The sequence below is a fragment of the Schistocerca gregaria genome, chromosome 10 (genome assembly GCF_023897955.1).
Source record: "Schistocerca gregaria isolate iqSchGreg1 chromosome 10, iqSchGreg1.2, whole genome shotgun sequence".
Classification (NCBI taxonomy): domain Eukaryota; kingdom Metazoa; phylum Arthropoda; class Insecta; order Orthoptera; family Acrididae; genus Schistocerca; species Schistocerca gregaria.
Window position 1 is genome coordinate 184,071,354 of NC_064929.1, and position 24,327 is coordinate 184,095,680.

General features: G+C 38.6%; 1 protein-coding gene across 7 annotated transcripts in view; it reads right to left on the reverse strand.

The window, feature by feature from the left end:
• Nucleotides 1-11,607: 11,607 nt before the first annotated feature.
• LOC126293313 (angiotensin-converting enzyme-like) overlaps nucleotides 11,608-24,327 on the reverse strand; it is a 270,653-nt gene continuing 257,933 nt past the window's right edge. For all 7 annotated transcript variants that reach the window (XM_049986454.1, XM_049986453.1, XM_049986456.1 and 4 more), the window contains 5 exons: nucleotides 21,550-21,796; nucleotides 19,477-19,575; nucleotides 18,233-18,373; nucleotides 14,837-15,012; nucleotides 11,608-11,855 (listed from right to left, as the gene is read on the reverse strand). In XM_049986454.1, the coding sequence (XP_049842411.1) occupies nucleotides 11,785-11,855; nucleotides 14,837-15,012; nucleotides 18,233-18,373; nucleotides 19,477-19,575; nucleotides 21,550-21,796 (734 nt within the window). In that variant the 3' untranslated portion in view covers nucleotides 11,608-11,784. The remainder of the gene's footprint in view (nucleotides 11,856-14,836; nucleotides 15,013-18,232; nucleotides 18,374-19,476; nucleotides 19,576-21,549; nucleotides 21,797-24,327) is intronic.

Here is a 24,327-nt window from a genome sequence, read left to right on the forward strand (position 1 = left end):
ATTGTTAGGCTCCTAAAGAACATTACTTTCATATACCTAAGTGAGCTGCACACATCAGGCAAGTTTTCAGGAGGCATGAATGTTGTGTGTCCCATACTTAAATGGCGTTTGGAGTGATATCTCATGGCAATAATGGAAGCTGCAAGTTACTGTACCACATGGTTTGCTCTGAATCAGTGTATCTATTAGTGGAAACTGCAAGGAAATCCCTACAGTAGTTGATAGATTTACAGATTCTGGTAATAACAGTCTTGTATGTCTCAATGGCTGGACAACATTGACTTGACCCCTGAAGATTTCTAGATAACATAAAATGTGATTACCCCAGAACAGAAAATGACTGTATGTCACACAGTTACAAAAGAACAGAGAATTGTTGCTGCTGCAGGGAGCGGTGAAGATAAAACAGACACTCTCAATTGTGCAGCAACAGTGCACACTGAGAGTTCTGTGGTTCACCACTGGGTGGCATGACATCATTTTTCACAGCAGCAGTTGTCTTTAATTGATCGTAGTTCGGCCAGTTTGTATGAAGTATTTTTAAATTACTTACACAAACCTTCCTAATAAATTGGTCTGTCTTTGAGTAAAAACTGTATCAAAATCCTTACAGTGTTCCTGAGGTTAGCCCAAATATACAAACAGAAGCGAGCAGAAGACTACAGTTTATATACGAAGGTCGTCCACAAAGTAAGTTTCGTTTCGTTACACAAAACAAACGTGTACAGATACAGAAAAAAATATTTATTGTACAAAAATCTACAACTGTTGAACTAATTTTCTACATAGCTTCCAAAATTTTGTAGGCACTTGTCACAACGTGGCACAAGTTTTTGTATGCCTTCTTCATAGAAGGTTGCTGCATGCATATTCAACCATGTGGTAACATGTTCTTTCAGCTCATCATTGTTGAAGTGTTGACCACCAAGGACAGATTTTAGGTCTAAGAAGAGATGAATGTCACTAGGAGCGAGGTCCGGGCTGTACGGAGGATGATCAAATATGTCTCAGTGAAATTGCCATAAGAGTTGTTTGGTCACATTCGCCATGTGAGGTCAGGCATTATCGTGGAAAAAAACAACACCTTTTGACACTAATCCTTGGCGATTGTTCTGTATTGTGCAGTGCAATTTCTTAATGGCCTCGCAGTAACCATGTGCATTGATTGTTTGGCCTCGTCGTAAGAAATCAATCAGCAAAATGCCTTTTCTGTCCCAAAAAATGGTGCACATGTCAAGATTTGCTTAGGCTTAATCTTACGTTGGGGATGAAGGGTGCCTCCATTCCATTGATTTCTGTTTTGTGATCACGTCCTTCATTGAACAGTCTGACCCATTATCTAATCATTGAATCACTCATAGCATTTTGTCCATAAACCTCGCAGATTTTCTGATTAATTTCCTTTGGTTTAACTTTCTTTGCATTTAGAAAGCGAATCACAGATCTGATTTCACATGCGGCGGCATTTTCAATTACAACTAACATTTATAGAAGCTCTACAAAGCACACGTCGGCAGCAGCAATGTGAAAATGGCGTACATGTCTTTTCCTAGAGTCAGAGTAACTGCTGTGCATGCTTGGAACTGCGATCGTAGCGCTGCTGCGGAGAGAAATACAAAGGGAACTTACTTTGTAGGCGACCCTCATATGTAAAGAAGAGGAGATGGAAACAGTTTATTAACAAAAATAATATTTTATTTTTAATTATTAGCTGTGGAAATTAAAATTAATTAAAATTTGGTAAAAAATGGGAAATTCATATAGAAAATTAAACACATTTTTTACTTCGATAGACTGAACAGTTATGAAATGTATTAAGTTTTTTCATTTAATGATGAGGCATTTCACTTGTATGTATGAACATTTAATTTATTGTCATATGAGCAGAAATTAAAATATAAATATTATTTGTATTAAAAAAATATGATCCATTATTTGTTAATAAATACGGAATTTAAATACAAGAAAGAAGTTACTATTAAAAGTATTGAATGGATAAAGTTTTGTGCCACAGACTCAGCTACTCACATCTATGTTAATATGCTGAATTTTTTTTACCTTACAGCTTTGAAAATCTTGTAACCTGCAAATCTTTCAGATGTGAGGAAAATCAAAGAGGGCGAAGAAACCATAAGGCCTCCGTTTCAGATTTGTAAAAGTGATTAGTCTTTTACAATATAGGTTGTTTACAGTGTTATTTTTCACTCTCCTATTTCTTAGTTGCATGTTTCATTGTCCTGTTTTCTTCCAATAACTTCTGTGTATCTGGCGGTATGTATTACAACACCGTCACTGATACAGATGTTCGTTGTTGTTGCGGTCTTCAGTCCTGAGACTGGTTTGATGCAGCTCTCCACGCTACTCTATCCTGTGCAAGCTTCTTCATCTCCCAGTACCTACTGCAACCTACATCCTTCTGAATCTGCTTAATGTATTCATCTCTTGGTCTCCCTCTACCATTTTTACCCTCCACGCTGCCCTCCAATACCAAATTGGTGATCCCTTGATGCCTCAGAACATGTCCTACCAACCGATCCCTTCTTCTGGTCAAGTTGTGCCACAAACTCCTCTTCTCCCCAATCCTATTCAATACTTCCTCATTAGTTATGTGATCTACCCATCTAATCTTCAGCATTCTTCTGTAGCACCACATTTCGAAAGCTTCTATTCTCTTCTTGTCCAAACTATTTATCGTCCATGTTTCACTTCCATACATGGCTACACTCCATACAAATACTTTCAGAAATGACTTCCTAACTCTTAAATCTATACTCGATGTTAACAAATTTCTCTTCTTCAGAAACGCTTTCCTTGCCATTGCCAGTCTACATTTTATATCCTCTCTACTTCGACCATCATCAGTTATTTAGCTCCCCCTAAATATCAAAACTCATCTACTGCTTCAAGTGTCTCATTTCCTCATCTAGTTCCCTCAATATCAACTGATTTAATTCGACTACATTCCATTATCCTCGTTTTGCTTTTGCTGATGTTCATCTTATATCTTCCTTTCAAGACACTGTCCATTCAATTCAACTGCTCTTCCAAGTCCTTTGCTGTCTCTGACAGAATTACAATGTCATCGTCAAACCTCAGAGTTTTTATTTCTTCTCCGTGGATTTTAATACCTACTCCGAATTTTTCTTTTGTTTCCTTTACTGCTTGCTCAATATACAGATTGAATAACATCAGGGAGAGGCTACAACCCTGTCTTACTCCCTTCCCGACCACTGCTTCCCTTTCAAGTACAAATTGTAAATAGCCTTTCGCTCCCTGTATTTTACCCCTGCCACCTTTAGAATTTGAAAGAGAGTATTCCAGTCAACATCGTAAAAGCTTTCTCTAAGTCTACAAATGTTAGAAATGCAGGTTTGCCTTTCCTTAATCTTTCTTCTAAGATAAGTCGTAGGGTCAGTATTGCCTCACGTGTTCCAGTGTTTCTACGGAATCAAAACTGATCTTCCCCGAGGTCGGCTTCTACTAGTTTTTCCATTCGTCTGTAAACAATTCGTGTTAGTATTTTGCAGCTGTGACTTTTTAAACTGATAGTTCGGTAATTTTCACATCTGTCAACACCTGCTTTCTTTGGGATTGGAATTATTATATTCTTCTTGAAATCTGAGGGTATTTCACCTGTCTCATACATTTTGCTCACCAGATGGTAGAGTTTTGTCAGGACTGGCTCTCCCAAGGCCGTCAGTGGTTCCAATGGAATGTTGTCTACTCCAGGGGCCTTGTTTCGACTCAGGTCTTTCAGTGCCCTGTCAAACTCTTCACGCAATATCATATCTCCCATTTCATCTTCATCTACATCCTCTTCCATTTCCATAATATTGTCCTCTAGTGCATCACCCTTGTATAGACCCTCTATATACTCCTTCCACCTTTCTGCTTTCCCTTCTTTGCTTAGAACTGCGTTTCCATCTGAGCTCTTGATGTTCATACAAGTGGTTCTCTTATCTCCAAAGGTCTCTTTAATTTTTCTGTAGGCAGTATCTATCTTACCCCTAGTGAGATAAGCCCCTACATCCTTACATTTGTCAGGTCTCTTTAATTTTTCTGTAGGCAGTATCTATCTTACCCCTAGTGAGATAAGCCCCTACATCCTTACATTTGTCATCTGCCATCCCTGGTTAGCCATTTTGCACTTCCTCTCGATCTCATTTTTTAGACGTTTATATTCCTTTTTGTCTGCTTCATTTACTACATATTTATATTTCCTCCTTTCATCAATTAAATTCAATATTTCTTCTGATACCCAAGGATTTTTACTAGCCCTCGTCTTTTTACCCACTTGATCCTCCACTGCCTTCACTACTTCATCCCTCAAAGCTACCCATTCTTCTTCTACTGTATTTCTTTCCCCCATTCCTGTCAATTGTTGCCTTATGCTCTCCCTGAAACTCTGTACAACCTCTGGTTCTTTCAGTTTATCCAGGCCCATCTCCTTAATTTCCCACATTTTTGCAGTTTCTTCAGTTTTAATCTACAGGTCACAAACAATAGATTGTGGTCAGAGTCCACATCTGCTCCTGGAAGTGTCTTACAACTTAAAACCTGGTTCCTAAATCTCTGTCTTACCATTATATAATCTATCTGATACCTTTTAGTATCTCCAGGGTTCTTCCATGTATAGAACCTTCTTCCATGATTCTTAAACCAAGTGTTATCTATGATTAAGTTGTGCTCTGTGCAAAATTCTACCAGGCGGCATCCTCTTTCATTTTTTAGCCCCAATCCATATTCACCTACTATGTTTCCTTCTCTCCCTTTTCCTACACTCGAATTCCAGTCACCCATGACTATTAAATTTTCATCTCCCTTCACTATCTGAATAATTTCTTTTATTTGATCATACATTTCTTCAATTTCTTCGTCATCTGCAGAGCTAGTTGGCATATAAACTTGTACTACTGTAGTAGGTGTGGGCTTCGTACCTATCTTGGCCACAATAATGCGTTCACTATGCTGTTTGTAGTAGCTTACCAGCATTCCTATTTTCCTATTCATTATTAAACCGACTCCTGCATTACCTCTATTTGATTTTGTGTTTACCAGAATCATGTTCCTCGTGCCACCGAACTTCACTAAGTCTCACTATATAAAACTTTAACCTATCCATTTCCCTTTTTAAATTTTCTAACCTACCTGCCCGATTAAGGGATCTGACACTCCAAGCTCCGATCCACAGAACGCCAGTTTTCTTTCTCCTGATAACGACATCCTCTCTTGAGTAGTCCCCGCCCGGAGATCCGAATGGGGGACTATTTTACCTCCGTAACATTTTACCCAAGAGGACACCATCATCATTTAATCATACAGTAAAGCTCCATGCCCTCGGGAAAAATTATGGCCGTAGTTTCCCCTTGCTTTCAGCCATTCGCAGTACCAGCACAGCAAAGCCTTTTTTGTTATTGTTACAAGGCCAGATCAGTCAATCATCCACACTGTTGCCCTTGCAACTACTGAAAAGGCTGCTGCCCCTCTTCAGGAACCATATGTTTGTCTGGCCTCTCAACAGATACCCCTCCATTGTGGTTGCACCTATGGTACGGCTATCTGTATCGCTGAGGCATGTAGATGTTCAGCTGAATAAAATAAATAGACTTTAGGATCCAGTGAACCAAGGAGGCAGAATCTTCAAGAGAGACAGCGTGGAATAGGACACTGGTTGCTGAGAGGCAATGTAACACCTCTGCATAATGTGTAGCGGCAGTCCAACCCACATTTCATCATCTCATCTACCGACTCCAAGTTATGTGCAGCTGTGCCTGGCTGACTGCTGCCAAATAGCAGCAGTTCAGACATCTTGAGGAAAAACTGCTCCGACTACAAGAGAGCACCTGGCACCGTTAACAAGAGCTTCTGTGAATGTAAGGGGAGCTAAAGGGCACAAACTGGCTCTCAAAATCTGTTTTTTACAAATGGCGGTGACAGTTGTAGAAACGATATGTACCTCTGTGAGCTGCTGTTTGATTTATTCTTTAATGTGTCATTGGGCCATTGGTTTCGGTCAACAACCATTATCCAGCACCTGTTGTGCAAACCACATGAGTACAACAGAATTTTAGGTGAAAAGGACCAGAGCATATCCTTTGTCACAGTTTGCCTTGTTTAGTTTTTTGGTGTGTGAGCTCTGATGACTATTTAACTAACGAGTTATTAACCAGAATGTGCTGTTGTGCTTAAATGTATGATAACAATATTTTATGGTATTTTCACAGGCATGTACGTTGTCTCAGCATATTTTTTATTTTAATGCAGAGAGAACACAGCTGCTGAGGAAGGTAGTGTCTCCACAACAGCTAACAATAATGTCTGTAGTTGAGGTGGAACAGAGGGCAGAAGGAGAAGAAGTTCTCTTCATCCTGAAAAGTGAAGGAGAAGTATTAGGCAATGTCAGTGGAACCATGGCCAGGAAGGCCGTAAGAGTTCCAGCTAAAATCCTCCCTACTAGTGTTCCCAAGTCACAATGCTACAATCAACATATTTCATTCCTTCTGGAAACTTAGTGTTTACAGTCAACAAAATGTGCCTTCAGGGATCGATTCGGCTAGGTCCTATTATGAGGCCTCAGAAAAGATATGTTTCTGGAAGTTTTAAAGGCATTAACTTCAAATATTTCTTACGTATTGGAGTAAGAACTGTAAGAATGTGTAACGTCTGCACATAACAAAATAATCTGAGACTATTGCACTGGCTGAAAATGGAACATTAAATTGTTATTATCTCTCATGAAGTTATGTCAAGATCAGTGTGTGAAGTCACAGTCATTGATCACAAATTCTTACTATCAGAAATTTCACACATTTATGCACCAGATGATTGGATCTTTATCATTAGACAAGCAAAGAAAAGTCTCCCAGATTTGAGCTCATTGAAATGAAATTGTCAGACTTCTTATTCTCCAGGATCTTGCAGAATTCATCAATGAAGAGAAAAAAAAGTTTGTTGGTTAAGGCATCAGCTGACTGACTATGAGATGATCAGTGTGGCTGAATGCCATGTGAGAGGATGAGGTTTGATTTCCAGCCAGGTTGAAAATTTCTTCTGCTACATATACATCTACATACAGACTCCGCAATCCACCATACAGTCCGTGGCAGAGGGTACCTCATACCACAACTAGCATCTTCTCTCCCTGTTCCACTCCCAAACAGAACGAGGGAAAAATGACTGCCTATATGCCTCTGTACGAGCCCTAATCTCTCTTATCTTATCTTTGTGGTCTTTGCGCGAAATGTAAGTTGGCGGCAGGAAAATTGTACTGCAGTCAGCCTCAAATGCTGGTTCTCTAAATTTCCTCAGTAGCGATTCATGAAAAGAATGCCTCCTTTCCTCTAGAGACTCCCACCCGAGTTCCTGAAGCATTTCCGTAACACTCGCATGATGATCAAACCTACCAGTAACAAATCTAGCAGCCCTCTGAATTGTTTCTATGTCCTCCCTCAATCCGACCTGATAGGGATCCCAAAAGCTCGAGCAGTACTCAAGAATAGGTGGTATTAGTGTTTTATAAGCAGTCTCCTTTACAGATGAACCACATCTTCCCAATATTCTACCAATGAGCTGAAGACGATATCCGCCTTCCCCACAACTGCCATTACATGCTTGTCCCACTTCATACCGCTCTGCAATGTTATGCCCAAATGTTTAATCGACGTTGTCTGTGTCAAGTGTTACACTACTAATGGAGTATTCAGACACTTCAGGATTCTTTTTCTTATTCATCTGCATTAATTTACATTTATATATATTTAGAGTTAGCAGCCATTCTTTACACCAATCACAAATCCTGTCCAAGTCATCTTGTATCCTCCTACAGTCACTCAACGACGACACCTTCCCGTACACCAGAGAATAATCAGCAAACAGCCGCACATTGCTATCCACCCTATCCAAAAGATCATTTATGTAGATAGAAAACAACAGTGGACGTACCACACTTCCCTGGGGCACTCCAGATGATACCCTCACCACCGATGAACACTCACCATCGAGGACAACGTACTGGGTTCTATTACTTAAGAAGTCTTCGAGCCACTCACATACTTGGGGACCAATCCCAATATGCTCGTACCTTAGTTAGGAGTCTGCCGTGGGGCACCGAGTCAAATGCTTTCCGGAAGTAAAGGAATATGGCATCCGTCTGATACCCTTCATCCATGGTTCGCAAGATATCATGTGAAAAAAGGGCGAGTTGCGTTTCGCGCAGGAGCGATGCTTTCTAATACCGTGCTGACGCATGGACAGCAACTTCATTGTCTCAAGGAAATTCATTATATTCGAACTGAGAATATGTTCGAGAATCCTGCAACAAACCGATTTTAAGGATATTGGTCTGTAATTTTGAGGATTCGTCCTTCTACCCTTCTTATATACAGGTGTCACCTGCGCTTTTTTCCAGTCGCTCGGGACTTTACATTGGGCAAGAGATTCGCAATAAATGCAAGCTAAGTAAGGAGCCAATGCAGTAGAGTACTCTCTGTAAAACCGAATTGGAATCCCATCAGGACCTGGCGATTTATTTGTTTTCAACCCATTCAGCTGCTTCACAAACCCAGGGATGTCTATCACTGTGTCCTCCATACGGGAATCTGTACGAGACTCAAATGGCGGTATGTTTGTACGATCCTCCTGTGTGAAAGATTTCTCAAATGCTAAATTTAAAATTTCAGCTTTCGTTTTGCTGTCTTCTATTGCTAGGCCAGACTGATCAGTGAGTGACTGGATGGAAGCCTTCGACCCACTTACTGATTTTACGTAAGACCAAAATTTTCTTGGGTTTTCAGCAAGATCTTTTGCTAAGGTATGATTGTGGTAGTGGTTGAATGCTTCACGCATCGCTCTTTTCACAGCAGCACAAATCTCTACTAACTTTTGCCTGTCCTCATTCTCCTGATCTTTCTCGTACCCTGAGTGCAACTGCCTTTGCTTCCTGAGCATTCTCCGAATACTTGTCCAATGCGTGATTTACAATGTGTTTAAAATTTGCCCATAATTCTTCCACGTTCATCATACCGAAAGTAAATTAAGTCGATTCATTTACTAAGTGGGATGCTAACAATTGCTTATCTGCTCTTTCTAGTAAGAATACTCTCCTAGCCTCCTTGACCAACTTTTTAACTTTCGTAACCATAGTCGTAATGACAACATCATGATCACTATTCCCTCTCAACACTGACACCGTCGATGAGGTCTGGTCTGTTTGTGGCTACCAGATCTAAAATATTTCCATTACGTGTTGGCTGTTGATTTAGCTGCTCAAGACAGTTTTCGGATAATGTGTTCAAAAGTAATTCACATGACAGCTTGTCTGTACCACCTGTAATGAATCCATAGACATCCCAGTCTATACTAGGTAGGTTGAAGTCGCCTCCGACTAATATAGCATGATCCGGGTACTTCTGCAATACAGAATGTAGACTCCCTTTGAATGATTCTAGAACTGCCACGGTGAAACCTGGTGGCCGGTAATAACACCCAACAATTAACTTTATTTCTCCTAGCCCTGTTAAACGTGTCCAGATAACTTCACAATCACACTCTACATCGACCTCAGTAGACACAATATTTTTGTCAACTGCAATGAAGATACCACCTCCTACGGTGTCTACTCTGTCTTTCTGATACATGTTCCAACCCACACTAAATATTTCAGAACTTCCTATCTCAGGGTTCAGCCAGGTCTCAGTCCCGAGAATAACTTGCACGCCACACGCTTCCTGGAGGGCAGTAAATTCAGGAACTTACTCGGGGGCTCATCATCTTCACCATCATCATCAACATGCAAGTCACCGAAGTGGTGTCAAATAAAAAGACTTGCGCCAGGTGGCTGAACTCCCTGAAATGGAACTCTTGGCCAAATAGGCCATACACACATTTTTATGAAATAGAATCTTCTTTTAACCTAATCTTTAAGCAGGCTCTGATGCCTGATGTGTAACTTCATGAAGTTGACTTAACAAAGGAGCCTGCCCATCTCATGACATACTTTGGTAACATCCAGCTGGGCCCTCTTTAAACCAAACTTTGACCAGTAACAAAGGCAAAGAAAAACAGCCGGTAGGATTTATTTGTACACATTCCACCCATGCATCAACCCCCCCCCCCCCCCCCCTTTTCCCTGTGCTCCCTGAAAACCTATCATGTCACACTGCCACAAGCCCTTCCTTAGCTTTGCAAGAGCAAGCAGATAAGAGTGAATACATATTTCTTTGAATGTGAATTGTATAACTTCCTGTCAGGAAACATCTGCTACAAGTAGACACACAGAATAAATTTCTTTATATATATTCATGCACGCTTAACAAAACCTGAAGACTGGTATAAAAAGGAAGATAGAAGTACAATACATTCGATGCCCAAAAGAATCGAATCCAAAATTTTACTTTTCTATAGAAGGAAGTATGTAGTATAAATTTATCCTCCTTCAATATGAGAATACATGTTACATAATATCTTCTATTAGTCAAACATTTTAAAATAGTGTAAACTTTTTCCTGTAGTTAATAATTATTTGGCTAAAATTTTATGTCACTGTTAACAAAAATGTGTAAGTGTTGCTTGTATTCTTACTACAGTTTTCAAACACCCTTTCACCTGAAATTGTTTTGCATCTGTGACATTTGTACAACAGGTACTGCATAACTGTGATTCATTGAAACTATTCAACTGTTAAAGAATAAGTCAAAAAGAGGCTTATGGTGTTCCATGGCGTCATTTCTGTTTTATCAAAGCTGTGGAACACAATCAGCAAAAAATATTTTGACAGTGGAAATTATCAAATTTGATGCAGCTTATGTACTAAGAATTGTGCTGTGGAATATTTCCACATGAGCAAGCTTTATATTATAGTTATCTGAATCTCTCTTAACAAAAGTGTACATACCTACACTAATTTTTTGGAGCCGTAACAAATTTTTCAACAGTCTGAAGGTAGGTATTGTGTTCCATGTATAGATCTGATTGTTTTGATGTACAGACTTTTCTCTCTTTAGTTGTTACCATTTTGTTGTATGTAAGCAACTATTTTATCGCTTGTAAAGAAATCCTTTCTCTCACCAAAGCCATGCTTGCTTTACATTTGATGTTGTTTGCAGCAGCGGTATTTATGAAATGCACAATTTTGGCAAATGTTGGAATAATGCCCTTGTCTATGCAGCTTAATAAGAATATCAGTGAGCTCAGCAGCCTCACTCTTCTTTCACGTAACTTGTCAAATCTTCGGATACATTCCATCACTTCCTCCCCTAGAGTAGCTTGATGTGTTGTTTAAAGCTTTCCCGGCGTACTGAGTTTTATTTTTTCCAGAAAGTTTTACTGCTTGTATGAGAAACAAAATTCAACCATTACATTACAAGTTCCAGTTAGAACCTACAGTCACATAGGGTAGTAAAGTTTAAGAAACAAGCTGTTGTGTCTGTGACAAATTGAGTCATCTGTGAGAAATAAGTGGCATTTCCTCTTTTGAAATGCTTATTCATCTTTAGGACAGTTTATTAGCTATGTCATACATTAACCCACTGTAGGTGATGGTGTCACTTGTAATACATAGTAGGGTTGTGGATGTGGATGGGAATTGTGATCTTCAAAAGACTGACAGAATTTTATTGTTTATTAATTTATTTAACATCACAGGTGTAATGAAATTGAATTTCCAGTCTCAAGCAGCACACCATTTCACATCTTGTGGGATGTCCTAGCTAGCTCCAGTAATTAGCATCTCCTTTCTGACAGGTCATCTTAGTGGGTTTATTCTAATGCTACAGCAGGAGTGGTCTGCTACTCTGAGTCTTCTTTCTCTACAGGTTGTGCCTTCAATTTCTCAAGCTCCACTCGTGTCTGCACACAATCTGGAACAAGAAGCATACAGTTAATAAGCTTTCTGGTCAGAGTGCTTCTTTTATTCCACTTTCCAGTAAACAAGCTACTTCTAAAGTATCAGGTGGGTTAAAATTCAATTATTAGAGTGAAAAAATGTGTGTTGCACTTAATTGCTGCGTGAATCAGAAACTGGAGAAAGAATCTTTGTAATGATGTTATACTAACCAACTTGAATGTATTGTTTATAGTAATACCAGAGAAAATGCACCTGAGGTCCCTTAAGAGGAACGTACTGCTTACAGGCAGTAGAGATAGTGCAAAGATGAAAAAACAACAGCAAAAAGCAGGAATGCAAAAATCTTGACAGGTGACTGAACTTGATGACTCTGTAAATTAACTAAAAGAAGTAACATGTATCTGTGAGAAACATATGAGACATGATCAAAAAGTAATGGGAGTTTTTTAATTTTGTAGGCTTTATACATTTGATTTTCAAATTTTTTTTACCCTGTTTGTACACAAGTTCTTGATGTATGTTTGGATTTTCATCTGTTTTGAATATTGAGTTTATTTTTGACAGTCGAAAAGGTTTTAAGCATTTTCAAGTGCCTGGCAAATTTCTACTTTAAAAAAATTGCAAATAATTTGCATTAAATTTTGCTTGAAAATGGAATGAAGTGCAGCACTGCATTCTAAATGCTGAACCGTATGCTAAATAGACTGTAGCTTTTGGCAAATCTACTATGAGTAAGACAAAAGTTTATGAGTGGTATACATTTCATAGAGGGTAGAGAAGTTAAAGATGATGGCTGTCCTGGATGCTCTAGTGCATCAATTACTGACGACAGTGTGGAAGTAGTGAAGACAATGGTTCTCAAAAATCACCATCACAGAGGTTGCTGAGGATATCAACACACCCTATGGTTCATGCCACACAATTTTTTTTATTTATTTTTTCTTTTTTTCTTTTGGGGATGCGTGTAGCAGCAAAGTTTGTTTTTAAATTGTTGAATTTTGACCAGAAATTATGTCATATAGACATTGCTCAGGAATGGATGAAGTCGACAACAGTACAGAATTTCTAAAGAAGGTTATAAAAGGCGACATTACATGGGTATGACTTTGAAACCCCGGTCCAGTCATCCCAATGGAAACTGCCTGAAGAGACAAAACTGAAAAAAATTCAACAAGTTTGTCACATGTGAAGCTTGTTCTCACTGATTTCTTCCATTATAATGGGGCAGTCCATCATGGGCTCCTACCATACTGTCGTACTGTCAATAAGGAATACTACCTGGTAGTTACACACCGTTTGTCTGAAGCAATCCAAAGAATATGATCAGAACTGCGGCAAAACCACTCGTGGAAATTGCACCGCGATAATGCTCCCATTCACATATCAGTGCCTGTTCATGATTTTTGGATAAAAAAGCAAAACTATTGTGTTGCCTCAGATGTGGCCCCCCTGTGACCTCTTTCTACTCTTGAGGCTGAAGAGTACCATGAAAGGATTTCATTTTGAGACCACTGTTGAGGTAAAAATAGAATTCCTGAAGGAGCTGACTGAAATCATTATGAAAAGTGAGCGCCAGAAGTGCTTCCAAGTTTGGAAAAAGTGCTGGCACGAGTGTGTTATATCTCAAGGGGATTATTTTGAAGGCAACAAAGTTTATGTTGACGAATAAATAAAGGTTGTTTATGAAAAACAAAAATTCTTGTTACTTTTTAATCACACCTCGTATACGGGTTAAACCAATAAAGTTTTGCAGGTTGTCCAATGTATATTCTGGGTATTTTGGTATAAGGGGCACTTGATCTCCTATGGCTTCTACAGAATAATTGTATTTTGCTAGAATTCTTACACTGGTTGTATATTTGTATCTGTGCTGCACTGAAAACACACACATAACACTGCAAATATCAATAGCATGCACTGTCAGTTTTGTTTGCAGAAAGATCTAGTTCCACCGCTCACTGTACTAACTGCCAGTAGTGCCTACTTCACTTTTCTCATACAGCTCTCACATCAAATTCAGTGAACCCATACTCAGAATGCATATCAGCCAATTGTGTTGTTCTGCAGATATTTCCTGGCCGATACAGATACAAAGATAAATATGGGCAAGACCACAGATCAAAATATTCAGAAAATATCTCCAAACAGCAACATGAAAAATTTGGCTTATCCAAAATATATGTAGCATTTGCTGATTAGCCCTGTGAGTCCCAACAATTTATAATTGTAGAACTTTTCACTAAATTAAACTTTACTGTCATAGTAAGCAACCGATACAACAAGAAATTGATAAAAAGTAGACATTCACTTTTTTAAGAGGGTGGTTTAAGTTTGGAACCACTGGAACATAACAGTTTTCAACCACCTATAACTTCATGTAATATGTCTGAAAGCAAATTTACATTTATTCTAGTCACATTCCCACATCATGAAACTTCCATGAACTCATATTGTCTACAAAATGTGCAAAATAATTAGCAAGAAAGGACCTAAATTTGATAAATTTATATCCTGTTACAAAACTTATAAATGTAAATACCACTCAAAAACGCAGTAGTACAAACTCAAAATTTATCTTAAACTTTAGATAGATGTACTTTCACTGCCAATGATCAACTCAGTATAACCACTATAAGAAAAATCCACATCAATCTCCTACAACCATGTAGCAAAAACTCAGTGCAGACTGTTGCATTGAATGCTATAAGTGACTGCTGAAATTCACTACATTCTTAGAAGCACCTCAGTGTACCGTTGGATGCCTCTGTCGTACAAGAGCACCGGTGGTCTCATGCACAAGGCACTGGCACTTCAAAACAAAATTAATAAAGTGGTGGTTTGACACAGATACCACTGGCACTCAAAGGGTTAAGGAATCTATACTGCCGCAGCACTGGTTTTACAACAGGGAAGCTTTTTTTTCCTAATTCAAAGATAAAGGGATGTTTCAACACAGTTAAATGATGAGCACAGAAAATGATGAAAAGTACTTACGTTTGTCTGTGGGATCCCAGCCAATGTATTCACTAGTCTTGGCATTCTCCTGTTCAAGCCACTTGTGCAGAGGTCTGAAGTACTCTAGGAGACCACTGGCATCCATCAGCCGCTGTCCTGTCACCACCTCCATTGCATCAGGCCACGGCTTTGAGGAGCCCATCTGCAGCATTTTTCTGAAACACATTAATGTCAATGGAAATTTAGCAAAACAGTAATAATTTTCATTTAATTCTGTGGTTTATTACATGTATTAGTGTTAGTGGTAGGAACAGTTCATGAGAAAAGAGAAGAGAAAATACTTCTTGTGTGTCTCCTTGAATGAAATGAAGGTAGCATAAAAACTCCACAATTCACTGGATGTTCCTAATAAAACACAATAATTCATATTGTGTTAAATATACAGTAAATGTGAATATCAAGGGATTTCCCAGAACATCTTATCATCATTATGTTCTATGTCTTGCCTTTTGAATATGAGAGAATTACTTGCTACCACTGGGGTATAATTCCCTTGGCAGTGCGTATTATTACTGTACCTAGCATGCCAGGCAGCAGTTTCTGGTTTTTGTTTTCCCTCAGATACACAATAAACAGCTAATTATAATACAAGAAGATTTGCTTCTTTTGTACAGCCTGTGTAGGGTCACAGATAACATCGTCATGAACTGCGTTTCTCCTCCTGGAACCTCTTTATCATTTCCCGTCTTCTATTCCGCCCTCCTCCTGAAATCTTATTGTCTTCTCTTTCGTTGAGCTCTGACATAATGGTCAATTTTTATTTGCATCTCCAGTTTTCCTCCCCTTCTGCTCAGTCCCTAAATATGACCAGTCCTTCAGGTTTTCAACAGCCCACCTGGTTCCTGTCCTTCCTCTTGCCTTACATGTTGTTTCCGATATTCTTGCTAACCTACCCATATTTTACCTATTGCCATGTCTCGCCAGACTTGTCCTTTTCAATCTGATTTCTCATGCTGTTGTCTTCATGCTCTGGTACAGCTTCTCCCTAGGTCTTTGGATCCATTTCACACAGCCTTTTAGAGCTCAGTGTTATTCATTCTTCTTTCACCACGTGTTCCACACCATGTCTTCCTATAGTTATCATCTTAGCCACAAATAATACTGCATTCCTCAACATTGCTTTGTAATGTCCAGCCTTTGTGCTTGTATATTTAAACTTCTCTGGACATACAGAAAGTTCACCTCATCTTCTCCTACTTGTGCTCCCACTTCTTCCAGTTACATACTCTCCTAGGTATCTACCTATCACAGAATGCTTTCTGGTGTATTCCATTCCTGTGTCTTTGTCTTGTAGGATAATCTCAGCCATTTCCTATTGGTTCTGCCATGGCTGGCTCTTCCAAGGATTCAATAATTCTGTGAAAACATTGCCTACTTCAGGGAACTTTTTGTACTTAGGTCTTTCAGTGCTGTGTCAGATTATTCTGATTCAGATCATTATCTCTCATCTCATCTACTTACTATTCTCTTTCTACAATCTTGTCCTTGAGTTTCCCTTCTTTGCTTAGTACTGGCTTGCCATCTGAGCCCTTTATGTTCATACAGTTGCTTCCATTTTCTCCAAAGGTCTTTTTAATTTTCCTGTAGGTAACATCTGTTTTTGTCCTTGTCATGGATATTTCTACATCCTTGCATTTGTCCTCTAGCCATTCCTGCTCAGCCATTTTGCATTTTCTGTGCATCTCAATTTCTAACCATATGTATTCCCTTTCGCCTGCTTCATTTCCTGCTTTTTTATAATTTCTTCTCTTATCAGTTAAATTGTGTATCTGTGTTACCCAAGGCTTTTTATTATGCCTTGTCTATATACTTGTGTGTTGCTGTGCTGCTTCATCTCTCAAAGCTACCCACTTGTCTTCAATTGTATCCCTTTTCACTTTCTCAGTCAGTCGTTCCCTCTGAAACTTTCAGCAACCCCTGGTTCTTTCAATCTATCCCTGACCCATCTCCTTAACTTCCAAATGTTTTGCAATTTATTCAGTTTGAATCTTCAGTTCATAACTAATAAATTATGGTCAGAGTCCACATCTGCCCCTGGAAATGTACAGTATAAATCCTGGTTTCAAAATATCTGTGCTACCACTGTATAATCAATCTGAAACATTCTTGTGTCCTGAGATCTCTTCCACACATATAACTTTCATGGGTCTTAAACCAAGTGTTAGCAATGATTAAATTACGCTCTGTGCAAAATTCTACAAGGTGAATCCCTCTTTCATTCCTGTTCTCCAATTCGTGTTCTCCTACTATTTTTTGCTTCTCTTCCTTTTCCTACTATGGAATTCCAGTCATCCATCACAATTAATTTTTCATCTTTCTTAACTGTCTGAATGATGTCATTTATCTCACACATTGTTTCAATCTCTTCTTCATCTGTGGAGCTAGTCAGCATATAAACTTGTACTACTACGGTGGAGATCCAGATAGGGAACCATCTTTCTGTTGTGGTTGCACCTATGATACAGCTATCTGTATCATTAAGCATGCATGACTGAACCAATTGAGTAGCCAGTGCCTTGTATTTCCTTGAGCAATACAGTAATGACTGTGATTGCAGTAATGAACGTGATTAATTTTTCATTCAATTCATTGCCAAAGATGGCTTATGTTACACCAGAATCAAAACACCGAGAAAGAAGGAAGACTGGAATCTAAAGTACCATCAGCGGTGAGGTCGTTAGAAACAGAACTCGGACACAGATTGGGAAAGGAAATTGACTGTTCCCTTTCAGAGGACATTTATTTACTTTCATTTAATTAGGAAACCGTGGAAAAATTCAATATGGTCAACCAGACGTGGAGTCAGACTGTTGTCTTAATACTGTGTCACTTCACTTGGTCATGACAACAATCTATACAAGTAAGGCATTCAAAATCTTAAAACAATGAAGCTCATGCAAACAGTTTCTGCCCTAAAAATCATTTGCAGTGTGTTTCAGAGTAGGTAAATGGTGGTGGGGCTTGTGAATATTATGCCTCATGATAATGCAATCAGTTCTAATGCCCATGTAAAATATAATGTAGGACTTGTTTGGTATCCATAGCTTAAGCCTGTCAGATGTGAAAATATTCATGGGGTCTGCAAAATTCTGTTTGTGATGTACATTTGCAGTAAAACATCAGAAGAGCTATTTGGCTAGAAATGAATGCACGAAGTTTCTTATACAAGTTTCACTGACACATGGGTCTTGTGAAACAATAGCATTGTTTCTGCACAGCATATTGACAAGTTTGATGAGCAGGGAACGTGTCATTAATTTGTATAAAGATAATTCTGTTACTTTGATAATATCTAGAGGGTTTTCTTTTTAAAAAAAAAAAAAAATACTGGACTTTGTGATGACAGTAACAGCATATGGTATGTGTTGTACTTACGATAACAAGTTGCCTGCCTTGGTGCTCTGGTAAATGTCACACTCGTGCAGGGGTTTTGACTCATCCTGAGGATCATATTCTCCGGCCTCAATACACAGAGCTCGATGGAACTGGAACTGTATTATGAAGCTTACAAAATACCTGTGAACAAAGAATACTTGGCTTAGCTCACTGTTTGATTAGAAGGTGTACTCTCCAATTGTTCAAAATTTTTAAAAATCAGATACCAGTTGACAGTTTTTAAAAGATTTTACTGTTAGCTATTCTAAGCACTTTGTTTCTGAAGTAGTAAAAAAATTGTAACATAGTCCAAAATTAAGTATAAAGTCATAAATGTTTATAAAAACAGTCTCTAAAGACAATGAGGAGAAATAAATTACGAAATGTACCTACGCTGTGGTGAACTACCTTTAAAAGATGCTCCTTAAAGAAATTCACAACCAACTAGTGTGGCCATATGCAACTTCAGTTTTGTGATATTGTTTATTATCTGCATATTCCATGGATCATAATTGCGACCCCTCACTGTCATATTGGATGTGTCAGTTTTGTAATTATAGTAACACCATCTCACAATGAGAAGGCCTCAGACACAGCCAACCATGTGACCTCATATCCGGCTTATTGTTTCTGTACAACTTAAAATGTCTAAGATATTTTGGCTCAATACTCCCCCCACCCTCCCCACCATTTCTGAGTGAATAGCCCCAAAAGTCCATGACACACAGTAGAGTCAAAATTTACGGGACTGATCAATAATTGAAAATTGAGCATTGAGCCTTCTGTGGAAGTAAAGAAAAGGACAACAGATATTTGTAAACACTGCTTTTTCCCAGCAACCACAAAAATTACCTGCACTATGCCCTCCAACTAAATTAACCTACTGCCACCTTCTTCTTTATAATTCTGATAACTACAGAAAGTGAGCATCTTACAGTCAGCAGCATACCTTATAGAGATTTTGTATTTTCTACTACAAGTTGGAGTTGACACTCTTCAGGGTGGACAAAAAGGCAACCAGTGTTTTTTTTTTTTTTTTTTTTTTTTTTCAAATAATGAGAGAGAGGGTCCTGTTTCTGCACTACATCTTGTGACACCACTTAAATTAGACGTAACAACTAAACAGGTAAGGATTTATAGAAGGTCGGTACATGTATGTTATCTTGAGTGTATGGAGGAGAAAAATTTTTTCCAGGTAAGTTGATTGAAAAGTATTGCCACATACATGCACACTGTATTCTTACCTTATGTAAGGTACACTGGCAATGACATGATACTTTGAGCCAGGATCGAAGTCTTCTTCAGTCCTATCAACTGGTGGTTCAATACCCTGGTATTGGCCCCTAGAAAAAAAGAAATCAGTAATACATAAACCTGCAGGTACACAATCTTACTAAGACATACCGGTCTGTGCTAGCCAGAAGGTAATGTCCAGTAAGCTATAAATGAAATACAGGAATAATTACAGCAAGTTTCTTACAAAAATCTTAAAACTCCATCTCTGTATTACTTGTCTATATAATCAACATTTAGATTTAAGCATTTACCACATCTCATAATGAGTCGACAAATTTCACCCTGTACAAAATTGTGTCACCTGGGATTGCAGTAGCCTATGATAGCATCCTGAAGTTCTTCATCAGAGTCGAAATGTTGGGAAATGGGCCAATTTTTCATGTGCGTGAAGAGGTGGAAATCACTCAGTCAAGTCTGGGCTGTAAGGCAGGTGTTCAAAAATGTGCCATTCAAACTTATTGAATAAATCTTGTGTGAGTGAACGCTGTCATTCGAAAACACACCATCTGTATTGAATAGACTGCATTGCTTGTTTTGAATGGCTCTTCTGTTTTCATGATGTCTCACAATGGACTTCAGAATTAACTGATTTCCAATGTTCATGACATCCGAAAACAATATTTATTTAGCTTCCCAAAAAATGGTAGCCATAACTCTTTTCCCTCCATGTTAGTGTGAGAAACCCATGTCTCATTACCAATTATGTTTCTGTTCAGTCGGCTGCCTCCTTCTGTAATGAAAAAGAAAACCCAGAGGAGCAGTCGGGATTTGGAGAGGTGCCAGATCGGATCTGTCCAGCAGATTAATGACGAAGGCCAATGTGCCGGCCAGCCTGGATGTGTGTTTTGGCTGTTTCCCACATGTGGCTTGGTGAATACCAGTGGCTAGGAGAATACCAGTCTGGTAACAATGTGTTGCCTGAGTTACATGATTCACAAACATTTAAAAAACATTCTCACACTTTTTAATGGGTTACCAGTAGACAGGTAGACAGATGGGATACACAAACTCTAACCTTAGGGAGGGTAGGGGTGGCGACCCTCTAGCACTAACATTGCTAAACGCTATAATTAACAAGCTGACCCATGAAGTCCGGGAACAAGAAGAAAGATGACTCTTACACATTTCGGACATTTGCAGAAAGTTGTCCAACTGCTGAGATATTGTGAAACACCAGTAATACAAATATTTTTGTTAATTTTTTGTATCAGCCCATTGATGGTTGGCCATGTCTGTCATTATTGTGAACATTCATCCTCCCAGTCTTAAATGAGACCACTTATCACATTCAGTCTATATGCAACACAGATTTTACAATGGATGTCAACAGCCCTGAAATATTTTATCAGCACAAACTGGATTGTAGAATGAGTTTCACATATGGAAGAATTTTCAATTGAAATGGGTACTGTAGGCTAATGAGGAGCAGTATTGTTTCCTCACTACTGCAGCTCTTAGCACAGTGGTTTGCTGTGTGAGTACACGCACCAACAGCCCCACTCACTTCTTCCCACACTACTTCAAAACAGATGTTCCTTTCCAGATAGCCCCCGTACATTATAAAAAACAGTGAGTATGTGTAATCAACAGAATGCAGTAAGGTACTTTTGTGATTTAATATGAAACAGGAACAAGTACTCTGATGTCGTAAACATTATTCTAATGTGTTAGCATAATAGTATATTCTTAATGCTCAATGTAGGAAAAATGTATGCCAGAAACTGGCCCAAGCTGCCAGAGTTGGCGGTCATGTGTGGATGAGGTGATCTAGCTTGTGTGTGAATGGTGTGTGTTTCTCTTTTGTCAATAAAGGCTCTGATTGAAAGCTTTGTAAGTGTCTTTTAATTGTGCCTGTCTGCTACTTAATGTGTCTTGTTTACGGTAAGTAGCAATTTGTCTTTTCCTACATTGTTGATATACCTACTGGAATTTTCATTGTTTGATTCTTAATACTCAGCATATATCTGCCACTGTAAACATATGTCAGTGAGGAAATTCCTACACTCGGTGGTCCCGCTTACCTGAGTTTCCACCAGTTGCAGTTGTAGGCATCACTTGTTATTTCCCCTTGAAACACTGCCCACCTCCAAAGGTCCACAACATAAGCAAATGGTAGGAAGACAATCTTCTGCAGTCCTTGCAGGTAGAGATAGTTGATGGTCGCCTCGGGGTCATCTGTACTTGCACCGTCCAACAGCCCCACTTTGCGCAGGTGTTTCGGTGTTGACACTGACAGTGCCATGACATCACCCACAGCCTCATGGAAGCCTGATTTTAAAAACAATGTTTGGCAAATTATTTTGTATAAATCATTCTGCACAATCATCATGATTTGTTGTTTCAGTCTTAAGTTACATTTTACATGCATGTAAAAAGAGCTTAAGCACGCGTATCTGTTAAGTGTCCATTCAAAATCTAAAGCATTAATTAAGTGATACACAGACACTAACAAAGCTTAATTATTGTGTGGTTATGCAGTGCAGTAGTTACTAGAATGTTAGTGTTATAAAGTAGAATTCCAAGTTCCACCAACATACACATTTAAAGGTAGAAGAAAAAACTGTTGTCTCAGTTCTGGATCTGTTAGTTTGCTTGTACAAGGAGAAACTGAGAGAGGAGAGGCAGGCCACTCAGACCCAAAGTCAAAAAGGATACACCTGATGTGATCAGATCTTAAAATGTGTACAGTACAATTGCCCTTAGCCTAAAGCTGGTCAGTTTGGTTGTAGTGATAGACTGATTTGTAGTATAGCCCAAGGAATAAGTTAGCTGGAAAGGTGTTATGGCTTGTCAAAACCAAAAAATGTGAATTCCAAATGAAGGTTGTGGTGAAAGATTGACTGTGGCATTGCCTACAAACGCCATTTACACTGTACTCATTTTAGTTGCTCGTCTTGATTTGAGGAGGTAAAGATGGAGGGCAAGATTGGGAGAAAGTAGGAGGTCAAAGATAGTACACTGGTAAGCAGTGTGCCAACTTCAGTCCAGAGATGGTAGGACAATATGAGAAGCGGAAAGATAAAGAGGAAGAGAAATTAAGTGGCAAATAGAACTAAAGAAAATGCAGAAAAAAATAAAAATGAAGAAATAATGTTAAGTATGGAATTCTATAAATGAGAAAAGTATATCAACAAAAATAATCAATTGATGGTAATGTAATGTAATTTGATAGATTAAAGGGACTGCGTGCTGAGTAGATTTCTTTTATCGATCCAATTACATTATATTATCATAAAATGAGTAAAATAGAGTGAATATAATTAATGGAGGTCAAGTCCAAGAGACTGGCGGTATGCAAGAGTGTGTCAGAGAGCAACTTCCCATCTCTGGAATTCAGGAAAACTAGAATGTGTGGGAGGATCCATGTAGCATTTGTGGTGTGATAGCGGCATTCAGGTGCCTCACGTCATCCTGTAGAGCACATTCAGCAGTTTGGTACTAGGTGTCCCAAAGGTGGACAGTTCTTTCAAGTCCACTCATGGGTTATGTGCATGTTTAATGGTGCTCATTCTATATACAAATCTGAAGATATTGGTTGGTAAACAACATACTAGGTTTTGTTGCATGTTTCTGTTGGCAGCAATTGAAATTTCACTTTCTGCAAGTAAGTATAGGCCAACCATACCGTTTCCTTGTAATTTTGCAGGTGAATTTCCCTGTTGGTACAGTGTTCTGAGAAACCACCAACTCAAGGTGAAGCACCTATATTACGAAACAGCTAACCCAAGTCATGGTAAACTTCCCAACTGCAAGTTGCCTGTATGATGGATTCCAGGTGCAACAAAACTTTGAATTTAAATTTTTATATTGTTATTGACCAAATTTAAAATGTGGTCTGAATCTATTCATTAAGAGTTATTGTCTTATATTGGAGATTTAACATAGCAAGACAAGTATTACAGTTAAGAACTGTGTATATACCTTGGGGAAGCATAACTTACCGTGTGGAAATATCCAGGCTATATTCATCCATTATTTGAGAATGAGATCATTTCATGACTTGTAAAAAACTTTAAACATAATGTCAAACTTTTTCTAAAAATTTTCTCATAAGTTTAATATCGAATACAAGGGTCATTGCAAAAGTCATGGCAACTACTTTCTGTCTCGAAAATTGTAATGAATTAAAAAGTTGTGAAATATGCAAATGGAAGGTAAGTTCATGTGTAAACATTACAAGTAAGAGGATGGATGAACACTAACATTTGCCAGAATGATGTAGCATAAGAAAAAAGACGGAAAAAAAAGTTTGTTGTGGCAAATGTGTTTTATAGTCAATTGCGACAGTACACATTAGTACATTACAAATTACACACATTCCATGGCATCAGGTGTCTCCGCAAGAATCCACAGTAACATGACATGATGCTAGATGGCAGTCCTTTCCAGGAGGATGAAGCATGAAGAGAGGCCACAGTGTGAGTTGACCATGAAACAACAAAATTTGTTTTGTCTTTTCCTTGTGGTATATCTTATGGTGGTGGTGGTGGTGGTGGTGGTGGTTTGTGTGTGTGTGTGTGTGTGTGTGTGTGTGTGTGTGTGTGTGTGTGTTTGTGTGTGTTCCTCCATCTCCCTATCTATAATGTTTACTTCTGAACAAACCGTCCATTTGCGTATTTCAGAATTTTTAATTTACTACCATTTTCAAGACAAAAAATATTTGTTGTGAACTTTGCAATGACCTCCATATTTAATATGTTAACACATTTGTAAACTAATCAGGTGTTTCAAGCTGCTTTACACATGGGAGTTCAATTCTATAAAAATAGGGGGTTTACTGGTATTGGAGAAAGTGACAT